Genomic DNA, 25,753 nt, shown 5'->3' on the forward strand with positions numbered 1-25,753 from the left:
TCCGTCTCTCTCGCTCACCCTCCCTCTCATACACCCGATCTGTCTCTCTCAGAGTGAAGCGAAACTGCTGGCCTAAGGTGCGTGGTGTGGCCATGAACCCAGTGGAGCATCCTCATGGAGGAGGTAACCACCAGCACATTGGTCATGCCAGCACTATTAGGCGTGATGCTCCTCCTGTCCAGAAGGTTGGTCTTATTGCAGCCAGGAGGACTGGTTGGCTCAGAGGACAAGCTGCTGCCACTGCAGCCAAGGCTGACCCTCATTTATCGATGGAGTAGTGATCTAATTCTCACCCAGTAATTAGAAAGTAGCCTGAATCGCCAGTATATGACTGATTTATATAAAACCTCAAAAGGCCGACGAACTTATATAACTGATTTATGTAAACCTCATGAGGCTCCAAAGTTTTAACTTTTAAACATGAACTCCATCAGGACCACGTCCCAAATGCAAGAACAAAAAACAAAATCAGGAACAATAAATACTTGCACTAAATTAATAAGCCTTCCTCATTATTACAGAAATATTTACTATTCAAATATAAAACTTGAAATTTTACGTGCAGTAGTAGTGACTTCCTTCACCATGTGTTTGAAATTAGAGGATCAGCATCTACGGAACAGCGACAGTGCCATTCAAAAAAGATCCAGTGAAACATCCATTTGTTTCAGAATTTGCAATAATGTCATTATCCCCATAATCAATCTCTTTGAGACTTTCTTGAACCATATTTAAAGATCCATTATCGCATACTCCAATTTCAACTAACTCCAAGGCCACTTCTCTCATTGTGGGTCGCTTTTTTTCCATTAAGATTCAAGCATCTTTTTGCGAGTTTAGCAACTGTTACAATCTCACTTTGGTAACCTTGCTTCAGGAAATGACCATCAAGGATTTTAAACGAATGATCCTCTTTCACTGCACATAGAAAATATGCTGCTAACTTTTGTCTTCTTCAAAGTTAGTAAAACGAATTGGTCTTTAGCTCAGCAAGAATTACTCCAAAGCTATAAACAACACTTTTCGCATTAAATTGACTCACCCGAAAATACTTATGATCCAAGTATCCAAAGGTGCTCTAGACTTGAGTAGTCATGTGTGTTTGATAAACTGCCTTGATCTTGATGCCCTAAAATCTGAAACTTCAACGCAATATTTATTATCCAAAATTATGTTTTTAGACTTGACATCTCGATGATAAATAGGTATTGTTTGGGAGAAATACGTCGACGAGACCAGGCATGGTGAGCAGATATCTGATGGCAGAGTTCTGCGAACCGGTGTGTCCCGTAAAAGCCTGGTGCGCGGGGGAACAGGAGCAGAAATATCCTGCTCGTCCACGAGCACGTCATCCGCGAGGCCAATTTCCTGTAAGAGACATAAGGCCATTCCGGCTAGAGGTCGAGAGGCGAGGAGACCCGGTCGACGGCAGTTGGCAAGACAGGCTCCCCAGCCCGAGAATCTAGGCACAACAGCCACGCTTTCCCCAGAACCGTGGCGTAACACGCAAGATCTCACAGCACCACGACAGCCACGCTTTCCCCAGAACCGTGGCGTAACATGCAAGATCTCACAGAACCACGACAGCCACGCTTTCCCCAGAACCGTGGCGTAACACGCAAGATCTCACAGAACCACGACAGCCACGCTTTCCCCAGAACCGTGGCGTAACACACAAGATCCCGCGTTTGCCCATAACGCAGCAGTCAGAGTCCCATACCGTCTCGAAAAAAGCAGAAGACTGGGATTCAGGGAAAGCCTATAAAAAGGTAGCCAACGAAGGTAAGGGGGTGAGCATTTTTGAGATTAAAAAAGAAATTCAAAAGAAGAGAAAACCACGAAAAAGCCATAAGATCTGTGGCGAGCATTCCCCGAACCTTCATATCTGACTTGAGCGTCGGAGGGTTTGCGCCGGGAAAACAACCGGCGTACTCTGACTTGTCTGTGTGCGCAGGAACCTCTAGAGAAGAAGCCTCACGAGAAGACCTCCTGGTCGTGAAGAAGTTGATCGGGCAGAGATCCTGGTCGTAGAACGAGGAGAATCGGAATCCCGCATCAACATTTTGCGATCCTGGTCGTAGAACGAGGAGAATCGGAATCCCGCATCAACATTTTGGCGCCGTCTGTGGGGACCAGAGCAAAACGCTTCTGTTGATAGCAAGGAGAGGGGTGAAGCAAGTGAAAAGCGATGGAGACAGGAGGAAGTAGTGCACAAGGGGGTGATAGGAGGCTTAACGATTCCGTGACGCTGAGGGAGATAGTCAGTGAGGCACGGGAAAAAGTCATGTTCGACCGGATGGAACGGATGGAAAAGCAGATGGAGACCTTGACAACCATCCTGCATGAGCTGCGAAGCGAGCGAAGGGTAACCCAAGAGGGAAGGGTGAGAGGCGGTGGAGTGGCTCCAGGTCCCGATAGTGTGGGGAGAAGTCAAACCACCGGGAGATCTGGTGGTGAGAGGGGTAACGTACCTCTGCGGGGAGAATTTCATAGAGAAAAAGAGCAGTCCCCGGCAAGACAGACTGGTGACGAGGACGACGAGGTGATGAATGCAGAGGAAACAGAGTTGAGGCAACACGAGCATGATGTAGAGCAAGAGCGGGATCAAGTTGCGGCACGTGACCCTGGTCGTGCAGTGCAGCTGGAGGAGGAAGTGCGCAGACTAGCGCAGATAATTGACGACATGCAAGGAAGGAACAGAGCCCCTGGTTGGAGGATAATGCTGGACGGAGAATCACCGCTCGCAGCAGAGATCATGAGGGCAGTTATTCCGAGAGATTTCCGCCTCCCAGACCTCAGATACTCGGGAAGAACTGATCCGCTGGTGCACATAGAGCGCTTCAACGACATAACCGGGGTACAAGGATTATCTCAATCCCAAAGGTGCAGGGTGTTCCCACTCTCTCTTGAGGGACGTGCACGAGAATGGTACAGGAAACTTCCTCGGGGCAGCATTAAAACCTTCGAGCAGATGTGCCAGGAATTCGCGGAGCAGTTTAGTGGGGCAATGGCACCGAAAGATGACATGATGGAGCTGAAAAGCATGAAACAGGGGGAGCAAGAAACCCTTCGGGAATTCATCAAGAGGTTTCATCGGGCTGTCTTCGACTTGGGAGCCTTCAACCACCCTCAGGCATTAAGGGGATTGAAGGAAGGGGTGAAGATAAGAAGGCTGTGGTACAATTTGAGAAGCCCAGCGATTCAAACGTATGCAGCCGCATACGAACAGGCTAAGAGAGACATCGAGATTGAAGAGGAGAAGGCTGCACGGATTAAGACAGACCAGTTAGAAGGGTTGGGGAGGAAAGAGAAGAAAGCATTACCGGGGAATGGGCCGATCAGGAGGAGGGACCACCAGGCCCCCAGTAGTGGAGCAGGAGGTCGGGTAACTGCTTACCAGCCTCATCAGAGGCCACCACAACATTAGCGCAGCAGGGCGCAACCTCCTCGTTCCCCAGCTAGGGAGCCTTGGAGAAGGCATGAGTCGGCATCTGGTGGTCTTCCCCACGATAGCAAAGTGAGCAGACCAGAAGTACTTCCACCGCCCCCAACTCAGAGCGGGGCAAACAGAGAAAAGAGCAGTGCCTGATCGACCAGAACCCGGACTATGGGCGGTACACTTCCTTGAAGATGTCCTTGGAGGAGGTGTACGAGGCCATAAAGGATCGAGGGCTGCTGCACCTCCCTACACCAATAACAAAGCTACCCAACAGGAGGGATAAAGGACGTTATTGTAAGTTCCATGGCACTCATGGCCATACCACAACAGAGTGTAGAGATCTCAAGACCCAGGTCGAAGATTTGGTGAGAAATCGGTACCTGGACGAGTTTATAGATGGGACCTTCCCGATGGTGGCCACAACAGGTGAAGGGGAGCAGAGTGGTAGAAACTTGAGGCGCGAGCAGCCCGCAGTAAGGGTGATAGCTGGGGGCCCAACATTGGCCGGAGATTCTAATAGATCGAGAAAAAATTATGCTAGGTACGCCATGACCAGTAAAGAGGTACTCTTCAACACCCCAGCAGCCAAACGAGCAAGGGTCAGGCAAGTGCCAATCATGTGGACGGATGAGGATGAGGAAGGGATTCTATACCCCCACGAGGATGCTTTAATCATCAAGGCTACTGTCGCTAGCAAGAAGTTCGATCGGATACTGATTGATACGGGGAGCTCAGTTGATGTGTTATTTAAGTCAACCCTGGAAGAGATGGGAATAGCCGACCGGAAGTTGGAATACACCAATACCTCCTTGAAGGGGTTCGGAGGAGGGAAGCTGGTCCCTCTGGGCGTGGTCGAGCTGCCTATCACAATTGGGAGCTCCCCGACAGAAAGAACAATGATATTGGACTTTGTCGTAGTGGACGAAGAAAGTCCTTACCAGATGATCCTAGGTCGGCCATTTTTAAGGATGAGCAAAGCGGTGTTGTCCAACCATTATCTGGCTCTGAAGTACCGGGTGAATGAGGTAGTAGGAGTGGTACGAGGAGACCAGAGGATCGCAAGAAGCTGCTACTCCTCGGCAGCAAGGGAAGCACTGCAGATAACACCCCTCGATACCCGAGTGGAAAACAAGAAGGGCAGACAAGAACCTGTAGAGGATCTGGAAACAGTAAGCCTGGGACCAGAGAACCCGGGAAAGACAATCAGAATCGGGTCGAGACTTAAAGGAGAGCAAAAGCGGGAGTTGGTGAAATGCTTACAGGCTCACGCTGATGTATTTGCTTGGACACATGAAGACATGCCAGGGATTGACCCTGAGGTAGCATGTCATAAGCTGGCAATAAAGAAAGGTGCCCGGGCAGTAAGGCAGAAGAGGAGGTGCTTCAACCAGGAGAGGTATGAGGCTATAAATGGCGAGGTGGAGAAGCTCTTGAGAGCAGGGTTCATTCGGGAAGTCAGTTACCCTGAGTGGATATCGAATGTGGTGTTGGTAAAGAAGGCAAACGGCAAGTGGAGGATGTGTGTGGATTTCACAGACCTCAATAAGGCGTGCCTAAAAGACAGCTTCCCTTTACCAAAGATCGATCAGCTAGTAGATTCAACGGCTGGACATGGTCTGCTTAGCTTCATGGACGCGTTCTCGGGATACAACCAGATCCCCATGTACGAGCAGGATGAGGAAAGCACGGCTTTCATCACTAACCAAGGTTTGTTCTGTTACAAGGTAATGCCGTTCGGTCTCAAAAATGCTGGGGCCACCTATCAAAGGCTGGTGAACAAAGTCTTTAAGCCATTGATTGGGAAAACCATGGAGGTGTACGTGGATGACATGATCACCAAGTCCAAAATCCCGAAGGAACATGTCAGACACCTCGAGGAGACATTCGAGCTTTTGAGGAAGTATAAGATGAAGCTCAACCCGGAGAAGTGTGCTTTTGGGGTCGAGTCAGGGAAATTCCTTGGATTCATGGTGAGCCATAGGGGGATTGAAGCAAATCCCGAGAAAATCCAGGCGATTGTGCAAATGACGTCTCCTCGTAACCTGAAGGAGAAGCAGAGCCTCACGGGGAGGTTGGCGGCGTTGAGCAGATTCATATCCAAGGCTACAGATAAGTGTCAGCCATTCTTTCAAGTGATAAGGAGGGGAAAGAAAACAGAATGGACCCCAGAATGCGAGGAAGCCTTCCGGAACTTGAAGCAATACTTGCAGCAAGCTCCGCTGCTGTCCACACCAAGGGAGGGGGACAAGTTATATCTGTATTTGGCGATATCGGATCGGGCCGCCAGTTCTGTTCTGGTGAGAGAGGAAGAAGGAGTTCAATATCCGATATACTACACCAGCAAGGCCCTGCTCGACGCTGAGACCAGATACCCGCCGTTGGAGAAATGGGCACTTGCCCTTGTGGTTGCTGCTCGGAAGTTGAGGCCATATTTTCAAGCATTCCCGGTCTCAGTAATAACAAACCAGCCATTACGTCAGACTCTGCACAAGCCAGATGCCTCTGGTCTGCTCGTCAAGTGGGCTGTAGAGCTGAGCGAGTTCGACATAGACTATAAACCCCGCGCAGCGATAAAAGCCCAGGCAATGGCCGATTTCATAGCTGAATTCACAGAGCCCGAAGTATGCTTAGATCAACAAAATGCGGTTATAGGCAACGACGAAACCCAAGTATGGCAGGTGTCTGTGAATGGGTCATCAAGGGAGCGGGGTTCAGGAGTAGGGATTGTCTTGGAAGGCCCAGAGGGGGAGGAGATCTCTTATGCTGTAAAGTTGGAATTTGCAGCCACGAATAACCAGGCAGAGTATGAAGCCTTGATAGCAGGTCTGGAATTGGCCAAGACCGTGAAAGCAGACAGAGTTAAGATTAGAACTGATTCCCAGCTGGTTGCGAATCATGTCAGTGAAAGATTCCAACCAAGAGAGGAGAAGATGGAGCAGTACCTGAAGACAGTCAGGCAGATGATGGGGAAGTTCGAAACAGTGGAGGTGATACAAATCCCCAGGGAGCAGAATAGTCGAGCAGATATTTTGGCTAGGATGGCAGCAGTAGCCGACCCAAAAATGCCAAAGTCGGTCCCTCTGGAGGTGAAGTCCAGCCCAAGTATCGATCAGAATTTGGGGGTGTTGCGGATAGAACAAAAACGCTCGTGGAGGGACCCGATAGTTTCATACCTTAGAGACGGGGTATTACCACCAGATAAGCTGCAAGCTCGCAAGATTAGAGCTCAGGCCTCGAGATACACGATGATTGATGGGGTACTGTATCGGCGAGGATATACACTACCGTTCCTTCGGTGTCTGGATGAGGACGACGCGGATTACGTACTGAGAGAAGTACATGAAGGAATTTGCAGAAATCATTCTGGCGGGAGATCCCTGGCCCACAAGGTTCTAAGGCAGGGATATTTCTGGCCGACAATGCACCAGGATGCGCAAGAGAAGACCAGGAGTTGCGTAAGCTGCCAGAGTTTTGCAAATTTCTCTAACCAACCACCAGAGAAGCTCACCTCCATGACCTCCCCCTGGCCATTTGCTCAATGGGGAATTGATCTGATCGGCCCATTGCCAAAGGCACGAGGAGCAGCAGCACATGCAATAGTTGCTATAGATTACTTCACGAAGTGGATAGAGGTAGAAGCCCTTAGCAGGATCACAGAGAAGAAAACAACAGACTTCGTGTGGAGAAACCTGGTCTGTCGATACGGGATCCCTTATGCCTTGGTAACGGATAATGGCAGGCAGTTCGATAATCACAGCTTCAGGGAGTTCTGCTAGAACCTCGGGATAGAGCTGAAGTATTGCTCACCTGCTCACCCTCAATCGAATGGACAAGTAGAAGCGGCCAACAAGACCATCAAGAGGCTTTTGAAAACCAGGCTGGGAGCAAAAAAGGGTGCGTGGGTTGACGAGCTGTCAGGTGTGCTATGGGCATACAGAACAACCCACAAAACCGCAACTGGGGAGACACCGTTCGCTTTGGCTTTCGGACATGAAGCGGTCGTGCCAGCTGAGATAGGGACGACCACACACCGGACAGGTCATTTCAATGAGCAGGAGAACGACGAGCAGATATGTTTGAATCTTGATCTGCTAACAGAGAGGAGGGAGCAAGCAGCCGAGCGATCAGTCATTTACCAACAGAGGGTTGCTCGGTATTATAACCAGAAGGTGAACATACGACAATTCAGGGTCGGAGACTGGGTACTGAGAAGAGTGAATCAGAGCACCAAAGATTCGACTCAAGGAGTGCTGGGACCGAATTGGGAAGGGCCATATAGAGTCAAGCAGATAGCGGGACCCGGAGCTTACAAGCTGGTCCGCACGGACGGCCACGAGGTGAAACGCCCATGGAACGCAGCATACCTCCGAAAATACTTCCAGTGAGACTTGTTGACATTCGAAAGCTATTTTTGCTCATGTTCATTATCGTTTATCTTTCACGCTTTATGTCCAAACAATTTCATGTAAGCCGAATCCTGCCATTAATAGAACGTCGAGGAATTTCTTTCGCTTGAAACCGAGGAAATTATCCAAGGCATGCAAAGGCTCACCAAGTCTCAAAGCCTGTCTTATGGCGAGACAGAAGCCAAGCATGCCAGGATCTGCTCGGCCACGAGAAGGCGAGCAGAATCCCAATCCTCGAAGAATCCAAGGCATGCAAAGGCTCACCAAGTCTCAAAGCCTGTCTTATGGCGAGACAGAAGCCAAGCATGCCAGGATTTGCTCGGCCACGAGAAGGCTAGCAGAATCCCAAGCTTTGAAGAAATTATCCAAGGCATGTAAAGGCCACCAAGTCTCAAAGCCTGTCTTATGGCGAGACAGAAGCCAAGCATGCCAGGATCTGCTCGGCCACGAGAAGGCGAGCAGAATCCCAATCCTCGAAGAATCCAAGGCATGCAAAGGCTCACCAAGTCTCAAAGCCTGTCTTATGGCGAGACAGAAGCCAAGCATGCCAGGATTTGCTCGGCCACGAGAAGGCTAGCAGAATCCCAAGCTTTGAAGAAATTATCCAAGGCATGCAAAGGCTCACCAAGTCTCAAAGCCTGTCTTATGGCGAGACAGAAGCCAAGCATGCCAGGATCTGCTCGGCCATGAGAAGGCGAGCAGAATCCCAATCCTCGAAGAATCCAAGGCATGCAAAGGCTCACCAAGTCTCAAAGCCTGTCTTAAGGCGAGACAGAAGCCAAGAATGCCAGGATTTGCTCGGCCACGAGAAGGCGAGCAGAATCCCAATCCTCGAAGAATCCAAGGCATGCAAAGGCTCACCAAGTCTCAAAGCCTGTCTTATGGCGAGACAGAAGCCAAGCATGCCAGGATCTGCTCGACCGCGCGAAGGCGAGCCGAATCCCAGGCATTGAAGAATCCCCAAAAGCATGTGGCAAAACCATGAGCCAGGCCAGAACCTGCTCGTCCAGACAAAGACAAGCAGATTCTCAACCGAAAATTAATTCACACTTACAACACAAGAAAGTAATCAAAAACCATTTTTATTAATTTGTTAATAACTAACAGAGGGGATAATCTTCATGAACATTGTTCATTACAATACAAGAGATATATCAAGAAGATGGTGGATCAGTAAGCCCGGCAGCATCGGTTGGCTGGACCTCCACAGGTGCAGGAGGGGTATCACCAGTTGCGTCAGGGGGGGTGCTCGCCTCGCCAACATCAGCAGGGACTGCACGAGGAGGAGAGTCTTCCTCCTCGACCACGATCGGCTCTACCCCATCGGCATCTTCCTTGGCCGCCTCCTCGTCCATATGTTGAGCAACACCAGCTGCAAGGTCGTCCATCTTCAGATCAGGGTGTTGCTTCCCAAGGACGGCCATGATGCAACGATAGGAATGCCGAAGACCCTGGTCGTACTGGTGGTCAGCCTCCCTCTTCAAGTTCTCGACCTGAGCTCGGTGGGAGTCGCGGAAAGATTCGAGCTGAGCCTCATACATAGCCTTCTGCCTTTGCAGATCCTCCTTGACCTTGGTAAGCTCCTCCTCGAGGGAAATGGCTTTTGCTTGAGCAAGTGATTCTTGCTCTATCAGCTTCAGATTCTCGAGATTCAGCTCCCCTACTTTCTTCTCGGCAACGTCAGCTCTGGTCGTCGCCGATTGAATATCCTCCTTCATCTTCCGGTCGTAGCGGCCAACCTTAGCCTTGTAATAGATGGTCATGCAGCTGAGGTGGAAAGTACTATGCTGCATGGCCCCCACCAGCTCACCCAAGGTGCGGCCATCAAAGTCCTCCAGGTCCTTCTTGCTCACGAGTTTAGTTAACTCATTGAGGTAAAGGATCAGGTGTTCTGCTCGGCTGTCAGGTAAGCGAGATCGAGGCCCGACAGGAGGAGAAGAGGAAGCAGGATCTGTGGTTGCTCCACTAGCTTCCCCGACTTTTACAGGAGCAAGAGGTAAAATCTTCAAGGGTGGGACCTGCTGCACGATGTTGGCCCGCTTTGCAGTAAGGGCATCCTTACTCTGGTCCCTCTTCGTGGTTGGAGGTCGGGAACGTTTTCGGGTCAGAGCCCCTATCACAGCGTCCTCCATCCTATGGCCAGGAAGTATCAAGCGAGACTCGAGCAAGTTGTATGTAGTTAACAGTTCTCGGCTCGAGCAGGAATTGGCTAGTACAGCCTCGACCCGTTTGAGCTGGTCAGGTTCAAGCGGGAAGTGGACCCCCCAAGAAACTACAACACAAACAGACACTTGGTTAGAGACAAGCCAAAAAAGCAAGAGCAATTATGGATGCAAGACATCTAGAGCGAGCAGGCAACCTGGGACCGTGAAACGGGGTGAGACGCGACAATCCTTCCCGTCTATTTGTGCAACTTGACCCCAAGGACCCTCAGCAAAAAAGAATTTCCTCTTCCAAGTCCCACCACCACCGGTCGGAAGATCGGTTATGGGTTTCCGGCTCTTGGTGCTAGATTGGAAGTAGTACCAGCCGGCATCTTTGGGGCTGCTCTTTAGCTGGTACAGGTGCTTCACCTCATCAACCGTGGGCTCGCTTTGACAACATCTGTCCCACAAGATGAACAGACCAGAGAGCACTCTCCACCCATTGGGATTCAGCTGACCAGGAGCTAGATTTAGCCCGTTAAGTATCCGGGCAAAGTAGGGTTGCAAGGGACACCTCAGCCCGTACTTAAAGCTCTCTAGAAACAGGGTAACGTATCCCCTGGGAGGCCGGCTGGGAGCATCCTTCTTTCCTGGGACCTTGAGAGGTATCTCACCAGGAATGCTATACCTAAGCCGGAGGTCATTGAGCTCATCAAACAAGGTCGTGCACGTCATGTAATCAATGGCGTAATTGCGCGACAAGGCTCTGCCTCCTACTGTACCCCGCTCTTCTGGTCGTGATGTTCCAGATGGAGACACCTCACCAGAGTCACCTTCCCCATTCTCACTTAAGGTGTCCTCAGAGCCAGAAGATCCCTCCTCACCATTGCTTCCGCTCGTGGAGGTTGTTTGGGGGGACATCCTCCTAGCGTTAGTCCCGACACTAAACCTGATGGGCTCTAAGGGGATCCCGAGGTCAAAAGCAGGATCAGTGAGCAGACCGGGAAGGAAACTTAGTTCGTCGTCATCAATCTCAACGACTTTCTCCTTACCCTTCGACATTCCCTAAGCTCTAACCACAACACCACCAACTACTACCCAAACAGAAGAGAAGAGAAATCATCTACAATTATCCGAGACCAAGGAGATAGAAGAAATACCTGAAGTAATGGCTCAGTCGGTGAAAGTCAGAGATAGAGGCCTTTTATGCCGGAATTTCTTTGCCGGAGAGACAGAGACGGAGACGGAGTGAATGATGAATATGCCGTTCGAGAGGATTTGGTTCTCCTAATGAGGACAGACTCTTGGGTTGCCAGCATTTAACGGCGCGGAATCCCGAGGGTCTCATAACCGTCGGTTTGAAATTCAAATGGAGGGGGGGATTTCTGCCACGTCACCTCGCCCACAATTAAATGCGACATGACTCTTGGCAGCCTTTTCCAATCCCACGCGAGCGAGTACTAACGAGTTTCTACTGCTGGTCCACTACATTACCCAACACCAGAAACTGGGGGACCGGTGTTTGGGAGAAATACGTCGACGAGACCAGGCATGGTGAGCAGATAGCTGATGGCAGAGTTCTGCAAACCGGTGTGTCCCGTAAAAGCCTGGTGCGCGGGGGAACAGGAGCAGAAATATCCTGCTCGTCCACGAGCACGTCATCCGCGAGGCCAATTTCCTGTAAGAGACATAAGGCCATTCCGGCTAGAGGTCGAGAGGCGAGGAGACCCGGTCGACGGCAGTTGGCAAGACAGGCTCCCCAGCCCGAGAATCTAGGCACAACAGCCACGCTTTCCCCAGAACCGTGGCGTAACACGCAAGATCTCACAGCACCACGACAGCCACGCTTTCCCCAGAACCGTGGCGTAACACGCAAGATCTCACAGAACCACGACAGCCACGCTTTCCCCAGAACCGTGGCGTAACACGCAAGATCCCGCGTTTGCCCATACCGTCTCGAAAAAAGCGGAAGACTGGGATTCAGGGAAAGCCTATAAAAAGGTAGCCAACGAAGGTAAGGGGGTGAGCATTTTTGAGATTAAAAAAGAAATTCAAAAGAAGAGAAAACCACGAAAAAGCCATAAGATCTGTGGCGAGCATTCCCCGAACCTTCATATCTGACTTGAGCGTCGGAGGGTTTGCGCCGGGAAAACAACCGGCGTACTCTGACTTGTCTGTGTGCGCAGGAACCTCTGGAGAAGAAGCCTCACGAGAAGACCTCCTGGTCGTGAAGAAGTTGATCGGGCAGAGATCCTGGTCGTAGAACGAGGAGAATCGGAATCCCGCATCAACATTTTGCGATCCTGGTCGTAGAACGAGGAGAATCGGAATCCCGCATCAACAGGTATGGAAGCAATTGAATGCAGATGGAACAGAGCGATTGAAACTTCAACAAAAAAGCGCCACCTCATTTCCTATGCGACTGAAAATTCCTCATTTTGATGATCGTGTATGTATTTAAAGAGTGTTACATTGGAAATGAAGCTCGTACAATTAAAGAGGAATTTCTGTTGTGAAACAGACCCTTAAGCCACCAGATTTATCTCACCCCAAAATCTAATTAAGACTCCAAGATTTACGAATTAAATCAACACAAATCGTGACATTCACTAGATCAAAGAATAACAACACAAAGAAACAAGAACACAGAAAGATTTAAGTGGTTCATCACCTATTACAGTGCCTACATCCACCAGAGAAAACAAACTCAGGGAGCAACTTTATTGAGCTTCAAAGGTTACAGAGGTGCTAAGCATGATACAGAGAATACTCAGAGATGTTTCACTCTCTCTAATGCTTCCTTATCACTCTCTCTTAGATTGATCTAGATGAAACCAGAACCAGAATATATATCAGCTGAAATGACATGTCACTTGACCCTTCGACCTCTAAATGAGAAGTCGTCTGCCGAGTTTGAGTTCATTTCAACAATTTCGGTCTCCAAACAGCAACCTAGCAATATTTGTATGATTAATTTGAGATAAAATGACCACCTCGTTGATAAATACCTCGACCTTACTCTCATCCACTATTAAGGAATTTTGAACAGCCATGATTTTTCCTTCCGCTAGTATTCTTAGTAGATAATGCCTTAGCCTCTTTGACCGACGATTCGATTCATGTTAAAGTTACTAGTCATCTTTTCTAATTCCTTGGAAGTAAAAAAATTTTGTTTTTTCAATATTACGGTCGGTGGAAGAAAACTCTTGCTGTAGTAATAAACCATCATTTTTCTTGAAGAATTTTGTTGAGCTCGGTTTCCTTTCTTCTCTTGACAAACTTGTGCAGTAACCACGCCCCAGTGAGTAGACATAACATTCCACGCCCACCACTAATGCAATCTTACCCTTAAGCGCATTCAAAGTCTATCCAGTTACGACCAGAGGACAAGGTCAAGAACAATGTAGATTGTATATGTAATTTAATTCAAAACTGGATTTATAAATTATTAGAGAGTCTGCTTTCTACTTTTTGATTTTTGGGTAGCAGTAATTTCACTTTACAACATCCAAGATTTGAGTTCACTGGCTATCAATTGTAAACAACTTACCGAGTGCATGATTGAATGGTTTGCATTAGCTTCCTATTAAGAGTTGGTTGTTTATGAATAACTTAAGCTATTGTGCTTTAAAAAATTAAAAATTATGCGAAAGCACAACAATCTGAAGCACACTTAGTGATGTAAAAAAACAGAGAAGATATGATATGGGTACCTATAATGATAAATTTATCACAAGATTTTTTGCCCAATCTTAGTGAATTCAGAGTTTTCGAACTTGAGTAGTGTCATGACCCAACCCAGACCTGACAAGATATTGTCCGCTTTGGGCCTTAACAAGGCCCGCACGGATTTGTTCTTGGGGCGCCCATACACCCCAAAACGCGTCTTGCCAATTAAGGTGTGGATCACCCCTTATAAACCCAGCATCTCTCCCGTGCTTTGCCGATGTGGGATTCGCCTAGGGTGTTACATACACCCCCCCTTGGGGACTCAGCGTCCCTGCTGAGGTTTGCCCCACCATCGCTCAAGAGGACACGCGGAGCCTCTCTGATACCACAATGTCATGACCCAACCCAGACCTGACAAGATATTGTCCGCTTTGGGCCTTAACAAGGCCCGCACGGATTTGTTCTTGGGGCGCCCATACACCCCAAAACGCGTCTTGCCAATTAAGGTGTGGATCACCCCTTATAAACCCAGCATCTCTCCCGTGCTTTGCCGATGTGGGATTCGCCTAGGGTGTTACATACACCCCCCCTTGGGGACTCAGCGTCCCCGTTGAGGTTTGCCCCATCATCGCTCAAGAGGACACGCGGAGCCTCTCTGATACCACAATGTCATGACCCAACCCAGACCTGACAAGATATTGTCCGCTTTGGGCCTTAACAAGGCCCGCGCGGATTTGTTCTTGGGGCGCCCATACACCCCAAAACGCGTCTTGCCAATTAAGGTGTGGATCACCCCTTATAAACCCAGCATCTCTCCCATGCTTTACCGATGTGGGATTCGCCTAGGGTGTTACAAGTAGTGTCGCAGATCTTGGTCAGGGTCAGAGTAGTAACCACGAGGATATTCGGTGTAGTTGTGTCTGCATGTGGTATTACAGATCAAGCTACCTGCAGCTAGAGATGGCAAAAGTCCGGGTCGGGTCCGGGTTTGGGGCTGCCCGGGACCGACTCGGATATCAAATGTAGCTACCCGGACCCGCACTGTGCCCGGAATTTTTCTATGCGGGCCGAGCACATGCCCGGCACTATCCGGGCACGGGTTTTTTTCGGGTTTTTTCTACCCGGATTTGAGTGGTGAATGGTGATGAATTTGAGTAGAGATGGCAAAAGTCCGGGTCGGGTCCGGGTTTGGGGCTGCCCAAGACCGACCCAGATATCAAATGTAGCTACCCGGACCCGCACCGTGCCCGAAATTTTTCTATGCGGGCCGGGCACATGCCCGGCACTATCCGGGCACGGGTTTTTTCCGGGTTTTCTCTACCCGGATTTGAGTGGTGAATGGTGATGAATTTGAGTGGTCATAATATATGGGACAAAATCAGAAATGCACATATTACATATAGCTTCGAAATTCACTGCAAACCCAACTTGCAAAAACCATAATTTCTCACAACACACAAAAATTAAAAGGCAAATCACAAGCCAAAAAAGAATAAATAAAAGGTGTCAAAACAATTGTTTACTTCTAAATTCTAACAAACCATAACAGTCTAAAATCAAAACATCTTAACTATAAGCAAACATCTAACAGAATTATCAAAATTAAAAAAGGAAAAAATTCTATAATAAATTATTACAACATCTTAACTATTTCAATTTCAATCTACTTTATAAATTGAAGTAAATAACAAATAAAAATCATTTCAATCTATTATCCACTACCTAAATTTATTTAATTTCTAAACTAAATTCATTCAATCCCTATCAAAAATTTAAATTGAACATCATAATAATCACCAAATAAATCTAAATAAATGTAGCATACTAACACCCAACATATTACATAATACATATCATAATAACTCCAATATCAATAACCAACATAACATATAAAAATCCCAAAATATCAAGCACACATAATTCATAAAAGAGTTTAAAATAACAGATTATGTCAAACAACTCGACGATTGTGCCCCATCATCATCATCATCATCATCTGAAATTAACTCCTCCCCAGCAAAAATCGCATTTTCCGGAACTCCACCTAATAACAAAAATAACAGATTAAGATTTAAAAATATTTTGAGCAAACAAATAATACGATAACATAATTCAAATAACTTTATACCTCGAGAAGAAGCCCAAATCCAATTTTGAGCACACATTAAGGATTCCAAAGTGTTGGGATGAAGTCTACTACGATGTGGACTCAAAAATCTACCCTCGATACTAAAAGCGGACTCAGAGGCAACAGTGGATACAGGAATGGCTAAGATATCCTTGGCTAACTCGCCCAAAATAGGATATTGGCCTGTGTGCATCTTCCAAAAAGTTAAAATATCAAAGTTCGGAATAGTATCCAATAATTCATCATCTAAATACTTATCCAACTCCGACTTAGTCACCTTAACACGCTTATTTCGACTTCGAAATGTTTCAAACTCATCTACATCCCAATACTTATTCGGATTCGAAGAAGATTCCAAAGGAACATCATCCAACCCAATATCCTGCCTATCACTCAAAACCATAGCTTTCATTTCATATTCTTTCACTAAATCATGACAAAGCTTATGTGCACGCTCAATATGCTCATCCGCTGTATCACCATAGATCTTTGGGAAATAAAAATCAATCAACAACATCTTATATCTCGGATCAAGAACTACAGCAACAACTAACATCGGATGAATTTCATTCCAATATTTTTCAAATTTATCAACCATTTTATCAGCCATAATTCTAATAGCAAGATTATCGGAAGTGCGCCACCCATTAATTGACATGTTCATTTTACATATTAACGGAAGGAACAAATTAGCAGTAGGGTATTTTGTACCCGAAAACATCTCCGTTAACATGTATTTCAAATGCTCCACCATTGTGGCTGCCAAATCCTACTAACTATCACTAGGCAAGCTCTTATATTGAGACTCACGCTGTTGTAGCCGAGAAAAAACACTTTTATACATTAGTGCTACATCAAGCATGGCATAAGTAGACTTCCAATGAGTTGGACAATCTAACTTCAAACTTTTTTTACAATTAATTTTCAGTTGCCTAGCAACTAGCTCAAAAGATTCAAATCGTTTTGGTGTTTGTGTTCAGTAACTAACACTCTCCCTAATCTTTCCAACCCCATTTTCTATAACTTTTAACCCATCCCGCACAACCAAATTCAGTATATGAGCAGTACATCTCATATGAAAAAATTTACCATTGGAAATTAAGGTACCGAGATCAAACCTTAATAACAATTTCTCAACCATCGCATCATTAGTGCTACAATTATCCAAGGTCATTGAAGACAACTTTCTATCCACGTTCCAATCCAACAAACATTGCACCAACTCATTAGAAAGGGCCTCAGCAGTATGAGGGCTCGGAACATAAATAAACCTAACAAATATTCAAGTGATAATTTTAAATACACAAACTTAAAATATTATAACAATTTAAACTTTAAAAGAAATCAAATATAAGTAATAAAAAATTGAAAGAAAAATTAATCAAATAAAAAGTTATAAACAAATTAGAAATTACCTTAAAATTCGGCTATGCAATTTCCAAGAGTTGTCAATAAAATGTGCTGTGACAACCATGTATCCTTTTTTCTAATTACTTGCTGTCCATAAATCCGTAGTAATAGCCACTCTACCTTGATTTTTCTCCAACATATGCAAAGTCTTAATCTTCTTAATATGATAAAGTTTCGAAATCTCGCTCTTCAATGTATTTCTACTCATTGGCTTAGCCACGGGGTTGGCATGTGCCATCATTTCTCTAAAGCCTTTATATTCCACAAATTTAAGTGGAAGCTCATGCATCACCACCATCTTTGCGATCAAACTCCGTAAAACTTTTGGATCAAAACTATCAAAGCCAATGTCACAACTCCCATCCTCTCTTTTGAGCACTTTGAGACTTCCTTGAAGTGCTTCTTGTATTTTCGGTTGACTCCTCGAAAAACAAGATTTCACGTGTCTATTCAAGCTCATGGTCCATGATGTGTATTTGGCTTCTAAAATTGCATTATAGTGCATGCACTTTGCCTTTTTTTCTCCATTAATAGTTACTTTTGTAAAGTGATCCTAAGCTGTAGAGACTTTCTTTCCCTTTTTATCTTTAAGAGTTGACAGTGAAATCTCCTCAACCTCATTATCATTGCTATCTTCAACATTCCGAGATAAATTTGGAGCATTTGACGAATTAATTTCCATATTGTCTGACTGTTACTGTGACTGTGACATCGCATTGCTGTTTATTATAAAAAAATAATGAATAATTATAAATAATCATGCAAATTACATAGTTATAATATTATATAACAAAATTAACTTACAAGCAACCTAAGCAACCTAATAAAGCAAAGAAGAAAGACCAGACAGATAAATAAATAAACAACTGAGAAATTTCTGGAGCAATTGCATGAACAGGACCACAATACAAAGAAAATAAACAGGTTTAATTAATTAATTGACTGAAGCAAGTATTTTGTCACTGTCTGATTATAATTAGAAAATATTGTATAGTTTTAAATTTGTGTTTTAAAACATATATACATGCCTGCACAGATATCAAACTTATCTCATTCTCAGCTAAGCAAACTTGTTAGTTTGGTAACAATCATGCTTATTTCGCCACTAGGCCGTAGTTGAGTGGTGAATCCATGTCTTTATACTAGTGAAGGTATATAAGGTAAGGATTAAAAAATAAAAAAGAAAAAAAACAATAAACACCATTTGAATATTCCCCTAGTCACAAGTCTTTTGGCTGCGATTACATTGTACTTTAGTCCCAGTAGCTGAAATTTCCCACTTTACAGAATTTCTTAATGTGAGCCAATTCTTTTTTAGTTTTTAGATGGCCCCTGGTGCATAATCACAAATATGCCGAAGAGATACTTGCCAATACTACTCACTTTGCAAGCTTATGAAATGAACATATATAATTTATGTTATCACAATATTAAAGTAATTATCACTACAGCTCATGATCACCACATACAAGTTACTTATCATTTCTTAAAAGTGCTGCTCACACAGGAAATAGTGTTCCATTTGAGGTTCATGGCCTCTTTGGTTCAAGTCTAGCTAGTTGCAACTTAAACAGGAATTAATGCCAGAAATTGTTCAATTGATCAGCTGTAAATTGTGAACTGTGAGCTATATCAAAACGATTGCAGTTTGCAGATAAATGAGATCAAACGTATTCCAAACGAAACACCCATATGAAATAGAAAAACTACTACAACAGCATAATGAGGGTGTTTAACATTAGCTCTTTCTTATTATGTTCTGTGCAGCCATTAACAACATAAACACTTCCAGCATCCAAGAAAATAATTAAGCATATATTGAAAGCAATTTCATCATTTGTTTTTGAAAAAACAGCCAAAAAAAAAAATTACCTCGTGGGTCGTGGCTGTGGGTTGCAGGCTGCAGCTGATATGGTGACAAAACAATGGAGTGAGAGTGTGAGACCAGCTATGGTGGCGGACGCCGTCGCGCAGTGGCTGCCGCTGAGAAGCTAACCAAACAGTGAAGAGCTCTTTGACGGACTGACGAGTGACGACTGTGCTTTGCGGTTCGTGGTCGTGGAGGGAGAGGCGCGGTCACTGTCAATACTGCATCGCCATCGGTGAAGGATAGGTGGTGGTTGCTGGTATGGTGGAGAGACGAAGGGAGGAGGTGCCGATTCTGATTTCTGAGACTTGTCTCGAATTCGCGATTTAGGGTTGGTTGGCCGGTTGGGTTTGGGGGAAATTGGGTAAAGGAAAAATGCAATTTTCGTTTTTATATTTTCCTCTTTTTTTTTTACTTAATAAAAAAGCGGGCACGGGTCCGGGTTCCGGGTACTTGGTGCTGTGACCGGACCCGTGCCCGGAAACTGCCGGGCATTGAAAATCAATGCCCGAATCCGCTTTTTTCATGCATGCGGGCCAGGTTTTACTCGGACCGCATGTTCCGGGTTCAGTTCGGATCCGGCCCGGGCGGGCTTTTCTGCCATCTCTAACATGCACACACCGAGAGCATGAACTAAAATTATGATCCATCGTTTAGATTCAAGCAGCTTTATTTGGTTGGCCACTCAAAATTCAAATCCTGGCAGAATAGGACACTGAAAAATCGATTTGGACTATACTCACCTCGTCTATCTTTAAAAAAAACAATAGAATTAGTTAGTACCTTCACATATGTCTGGGTAAATGAATTGAATAGTAAACGAATAGAGTCTTAATTCAATGGGTTTGAATTCGATTTGTTTATTGAATGAATATTTGTTTAATTCATTTACTCTATAAAATTTAATGAATTAAATCGAATTTAGATTCATTTACAATTCGTATAATACATTTATTAAAAACTATTTATTTTTATCTTATTATTATAACTTATAATTACAAAACTATCATCTAAATTTTTAAATTTATGCATAAAAAATTAATGGTAAATAAGTAATTTAATCAAATGGATAATAAATGAATAGATTCATACTCGATTCATTTTTTAATTGTTTATTAAACGAATCCTAAATGATAAATGAATCAGTGACCTCAAACTTAGATTCAATTAATTTATTTTGTAAATTGAATCCAATTCAACCATTTATTAAACGAATTAATTTTTTCAAAATTAAATCATGTTTAATTTGATTTAAATAGAATCAAATAATACATCTTGAACCAAATTTCACCCCTATCTATCCTTTAATTTTCTTTTCAAATTAAGTAGTTTTTTCCCCTAATATTTCATGTGTGAAACAATACCTTTAAAATTTAAGAAACAAACGGATGATAAAATTATATTTTTAATGGATACAGTTACACGTTGGCTTTCATGGCTACCCAACGAACATGTCGGGAACTTTCGTCCAACTTCAACCTAACTAACTGGCTTCCGTAGCTTTCATGGCTAATAAATGAACATGAAATTATGTGTTTACTTGACCGTTAATGGAAAGTAGATGAAACACGTTTTGGCCGTCAAAACAAACCACTGATTAACGAAAAAGGTTCTTAAAAAAATAAATAAATAAAAGAATTTAGAGCATAGTATAGATAACTTTTTATCAATAACATGTTATCTATTTAAAAGTTTTGTTCTTTTATCATTTTCTGCTTCGTCATTCTCCACATCGAAACCCAAATGATTGAAGCTTGATTTTCGGACGTGCGTTGCCTGTATTCATGCCATCTATTAATGGACTAAATAAAAATCGATCAGTGCGGTGGTTAAAAATAGATCCTCTTGGAGTTGGGTTTCTTGAGGTTTGCAAAGAGAAAACGTAGGCATGTTCAGTTTATGATCTTGGGTTAAAGAAATCCTAAATTTAATTTAGGCCAATTGGGCTCGTAATGTTTAGTTCTACTAAAATAAAATCCTATCTGCCGAGCTATATAAGTTGTAGGCTTCTGGCGCCATCACCAAGTTCGTGAGCATTCATTCAAGTTCTCGCATAATATTTTTTGTTTTGGTGCAAAGTTGATGAGATAGAGCTCAATTTTCCATCGCCTGATATGAATAATTTTCAAACGGGGTTGGTCAATAAGAGGCTTGATACTGGCCGGTTTAAGACCGTGCATTCTTGCCACTTCAGTAAGATTTTTTGTTCCTAGACAGGTGCTTTTCATTTATCTAACGATGTTGACACACTCAATTTATAAAAGAAGATCAAAATTACTTGGAAAACTTGTTTAAATATGTTTATATACAGTAGAAATTATCCGGGATCTTAGACCAGGTAAATACTATAATGTAGAGATTTTTCTTTTTAACTATTTATGAGCATATGGCTTCCGAAGAAATTTTTTTTTGAAGGATACAATAACTAGAATATATTCTGGAATTCTCACAATTTTATTTATTAAATGCATAATTCAAGAAACATATGGAAAATATACTTCAATTTATTTCATAACCATCGGGCATGACCAACATACATCCACTAAATTAATGTTACAGTCATTGACATGGAAATTGGAAACTTATAAACACACTTATAGACCTCCTACACTGAGTTCACTAACATATATGCACATAAAATCACAGTCACAAACACAAAATCTGAAAGTTCTCAATACAAGATTTAAAATTTCAAACATAAAACTTGAAATATTAGGTGCATAGTACCAAATCCCTTCACCAATTGTTTGAAATTAGCGGATCAACATCCACTGAAACAGTAACACAATCCAAAAAGGATTCGTCAATGGATCCATCAGTTTCAGAATTTGCAGCTATATGTATGTCACCAAGAGCACAATCAATCCCTTCAAGACCTTCTTCCATTACATTTGAAGCTCCATTCCCTGCCTTAATTCCTGCTAATTCACTTGCCACTTCTCTCATTGTAGGCCTCTTTTTCCCATTAAGGTTCAAGCATCTCTTTGTAAGTTTAGCAACTGTTATTATCTCATCCTTGCCACCCTCTTTCATGACTTGAGCATCAAGGATTTCAAATAATCTTTCCTCTTTCATTGCACATAGAAAATATGCTGCTAAACTTTTGTTTTCTTCCAAGGTGGTAAAACGAATTGGTTTTTCCCCAGTCAGGAGCTCAGCAAGAACTACTCCAAAGCTATAAACGTCACTTTTATCAGTAAATTGACTCGATCGAAAATACTCAGGATCTAGGTATCCAAAGGTGCCGTGGACTTGAGTAGTCATATGTGTTTGATCAACTGCCATAGACCTTGAAGCCCCAAAATCTGAAACTTTGGCACGATATTTATCATCCAAAAGTATATTTGTAGACTTGATGTCTCGATGATAAATAGGTATAGAAGCAGCCGAATGCAGATAGGATAGAGCACCTGAAATTTCGATGGCAATTCGCAATCGCATTTCCCAAGTGATTGGAAAATCCTCGTTTTGATCGTGTATGTATTGAAAGAGAGTTCCGTTGGGAATGAACTCATACACTAATAAAGGAACTTCTGTCTCCAAGCAACAACCTAGCAGCTTAACGACATTTCTGTGGTTAATTTGAGATAAAATAACCACCTCATTGATAAATTCCTCCACCTTACTCTCATCAATTACTTTGGACTTTTTAACAGCCACAATTTTTCCATCTGCTAACATTCCTTTGTAGACAGTACCTTGACCTCCTTGACCAAGAATCCGATTCAAGTTGAAGTAATCGGTGGCTTTTTCCAATTCCTTCGAAGTGAACAATTTTGTTTTCTCAACAGTACCTTCGGTGGAAGCCAACTCTTGTTTCAGTAATAAGCCCCCATTCCTCTTGAAGAATTTTTGCTTGAGCTTGATTTCCCTTCTTCTTTTGACAAACTTGAGCAGCCACCATGCTCCAATGAGTAGAAACATTCCAAGCCCACCACTAGTGCAACCTGCACCACTCATAGACAATCTTAGTATCGAAATGACAAAGCAGAAAATGATAAAAGAAGAAATGTTTCCAAATATAATCTGGGGAAAGTGGTCCCTCTTCAAATTTATTTCGCTACGTTTAAATCCACACACTACCCCATTTCATCCTTGATGTTCAAACAGTGATTAGGAAAAAAACATTGTTGAAATGTAAATCACATTTTTTGTAGATAAATATTTAACTAGTTTTAATTTGCAAAACTCGTAGATAAACAATTGTTTGGGAAAATGTCGCATTTATCTTCTAGCAGTGTATTTATTCTGTTGTTGTATTTTAACACCGTGGATAAAATGTGAACAAGTTCTAAGGGAGAAAAATATCTCATAGAATAATTATAGAGCCACAAACACTTTATAAATAATGTAACATTGTACAAACTGAGGTGACAAGATATGATTGGTTGATTAAAAATATAAAACATAAAAATTAATCATGAGATCCTTCAGTATTTTTTGTGTATAAAAATATTTGTGATTGTATCATGACTCTACCGTACTAGACTTTATATCTCTTTTATATAAATAATAAAAAATCCTAACAGTGTGTAATTTCTAGTATAATTTTCATTTTGATACTATCATTTTTAGTCGGTTTTCTATAAGAAAGTGGCAAAAGATTGAATCCACCGTCTTATTGTTTGGTTAGCAATATACAAGAAATATTTATAAAAGTTCACGTGCATAAGTCATATTATAAAACGAATTCGGGTGCTGATTCTGCCAGATTAATGTTCTATTTTAATTATTTTTAGTCAAGTTGGGAAATTTTCTTAAATAACAGGGGTAGAAATATATACCTATAACAACATATTTGACCCGAGTTTTTTTGCGGAGAAATGAATCCCTAGTTCTCGTTGGGGAGCATCCCGGTTCTTGGACAGACTCATCGAAAACCGGGTCATAATAATAACCATCAGGACATTTGGAGCAATTGTGTCCGCTTGTGGTATTGCAGATCAAGTAACCTACACAAAGCCAAAGAAAATGGAAGATCAAATTCAACTGCGCCAAGAAATTCTGTCTGCACTCATGTCCAAAAGGGTTTAAGTCTGTACCTTCACATAAGTCGTCTTGGTAGCCGCTACTTCTGCTGTAATCACAACGACAGAAATGACCTGAGCTTAATTGTATTAAACAACGATCGTCCTTGTTACACACTTTAGTTTGTGAATTATAACCTTCATAACAGTCGCCTTTATATTTTCCCCACTCCAACAGGGCAGGAATCTTTTTTTCATCCTTCAAACCACTGGGAGTTTCCAGATAGTTGAAGAAAGTCCAATATGGGTAAACCAGAGAAAAAGAGGTGCATCCCTGTGGAATACTTTGAGAATAAACGTACGCTGTATTCGCATCGAGAACTTTAGTACTACTATTTTGAGGAATGTTACATAACACATCACAGCAGCCACTATCTCCAGAAGGATTGCATGTACAAATAGATATGCACCCACCGCCAGCATCAGTGATAGTTGAATTACTTGAAATTGAATCATTCTGCTGGTTATTGGCATAGTTGTCCCAACCTATGGCCAGGAACTTATTTTTCCTTTGTGAAAAGGAAAATGGAGTGCCTTCCAGGTTAATGCCTTTAGCATTATTACTAGTATTCAAGGAAATTGCAGAAATATTGACCAAGATATAGGGAAATCTGCTGCCGTAAGATATATATGAGGAAATTTCTTGGCCGATTCTTTGAAGAATAGCTTTTGGAGTGCCGGAAGAGTCATCACAGACTACTTCAAAACTCTCATCAAAGTAGCACCCTGCTCCGATTCCGAAAGGGTATTGGATCTCGACATCCCCGCATCGATCTGGACACGCTAATGCCTCCGCTGCTGCTTCGACCGTGCAGAGTAACATAATGATCTGCAACAAAACCAAACCATTATCAACAGCCATATTAGTATTACCACTCAAACTTTATAAATTCCTCTTTCTTTTATTTTGCGAATCTAAGGAATGTTAACTCTTCTCCCGTATTTTCTCCAACCTCCATTTATATATTTATTTCAGCACCAAGAAAGTATAAGCAATTTCGATTGACTTCAACCTCATTGGCCCTTTTAGTCTTCCTCTTTTTATTTGTTAAGTCTTTTATCCAATTATTATTTCAATTATATTTATTTTGTCACATTGTTCAATAAAGATAGAAGAGACATTGTTAAAGTCATTTAATTGAGCGTCATGGGATGCGATTAAAGGACCCCATAATATTTATTTTTTTTATCTGTTAAATTTTTTCTCCAATTATTATTTATTCCATTATATTTATTTCACATCAATCTATTAATTACTTGATCAAAATTGCCGAGGATAAAAGCTAATTTATTTATTTATTTAATCCAAAGGGACAAAAACGACTGTCAATCAATGATCGTCTTCAATCTCTGCTACCTGCAGAATGCTCATTTGTATTGTCATTGTTTGGTTCAACAATTTTTTAGAAAGTTCAGGTAACCTTTGCATAAATGTTCAAGAGAGTTCATTGTTTGGTTCAACAATCAAATTAGATGTTCTCTTGCTAATTTCCTAAAAATCTCAAGTAATGAAGAATAATAATAATACATTATCCATCACGCGAGTGACAAGGTAGTTAGCTATTCAATTTCATTTTTTTTTCATGAGGGGAAGATTCCAACTCCCCACATTGCATAAATGAAAGTAAATTATAAATAGACACAACTCTCTTGGTGTCGGCAT

At 43.0% G+C, this 25,753-nt stretch overlaps 2 protein-coding genes across 2 annotated transcripts; both read right to left on the reverse strand.

Annotated features, from left to right (window-relative positions):
• Nucleotides 1-8,999: 8,999 nt before the first annotated feature.
• Nucleotides 9,000-11,051, reverse strand: LOC112096895. Its single transcript, XM_024181106.1, has 3 exons — nucleotides 10,564-11,051; nucleotides 10,205-10,437; nucleotides 9,000-10,117 (listed from the first exon to the last, which is right to left on the reverse strand). Exons 1-3 carry the CDS (start codon nucleotides 11,049-11,051, stop codon nucleotides 9,000-9,002), a joined length of 1,839 nt encoding a protein of 612 aa, XP_024036874.1.
• A 10,728-nt stretch (nucleotides 11,052-21,779) lies between these two features.
• On the reverse strand, nucleotides 21,780-25,004 carry LOC18036302 (wall-associated receptor kinase-like 10). The gene is made up of 3 exons (XM_024180688.1): nucleotides 24,106-25,004; nucleotides 23,848-24,015; nucleotides 21,780-23,010 (listed from the first exon to the last, which is right to left on the reverse strand). The coding sequence occupies exons 1-3, from the start codon at nucleotides 24,950-24,952 to the stop codon at nucleotides 21,800-21,802; spliced, it is 2,226 nt and encodes a 741-aa protein (XP_024036456.1). The 5' UTR covers nucleotides 24,953-25,004; the 3' UTR covers nucleotides 21,780-21,799.
• Between the last annotated feature and the right edge of the window lie 749 nt (nucleotides 25,005-25,753).

Source organism: Citrus clementina, unplaced genomic scaffold, assembly GCF_000493195.1.
Source record: "Citrus clementina cultivar Clemenules unplaced genomic scaffold, Citrus_clementina_v1.0 scaffold_7, whole genome shotgun sequence".
NCBI classification, from domain to species: domain Eukaryota; kingdom Viridiplantae; phylum Streptophyta; class Magnoliopsida; order Sapindales; family Rutaceae; genus Citrus; species Citrus x clementina.

What these genes read in the sequence shown, in the direction of transcription:
- LOC112096895 (XM_024181106.1), bottom strand. Translation starts at nt 11,051, where the DNA reads ATGTCGAAGGGTAAGGAGAAAGTCGTTGAGATTGATGACGACGAACTA. An exon ending in AGCTTTAAGTACGGGCTGAG is followed by an intron (nt 10,438 to 10,563) that starts GTGTCCCTTGCA and finishes ATGTTGTCAAAG; the next exon opens with CGAGCCCACGGTTGATGAGG. An exon ending in ACCCCGTTTCACGGTCCCAG is followed by an intron (nt 10,118 to 10,204) that starts GTTGCCTGCTCG and finishes TTTGTGTTGTAG; the next exon opens with TTTCTTGGGGGGTCCACTTC.
- LOC18036302 (XM_024180688.1), bottom strand. Translation starts at nt 24,952, where the DNA reads ATGGCTGTTGATAATGGTTTGGTTTTGTTGCAGATCATTATGTTACTC. An exon ending in CCAAGACGACTTATGTGAAG is followed by an intron (nt 24,016 to 24,105) that starts GTACAGACTTAA and finishes GGCTTTGTGTAG; the next exon opens with GTTACTTGATCTGCAATACC. An exon ending in GGTCAAATATGTTGTTATAG is followed by an intron (nt 23,011 to 23,847) that starts GTATATATTTCT and finishes TGAGTGGTGCAG; the next exon opens with GTTGCACTAGTGGTGGGCTT.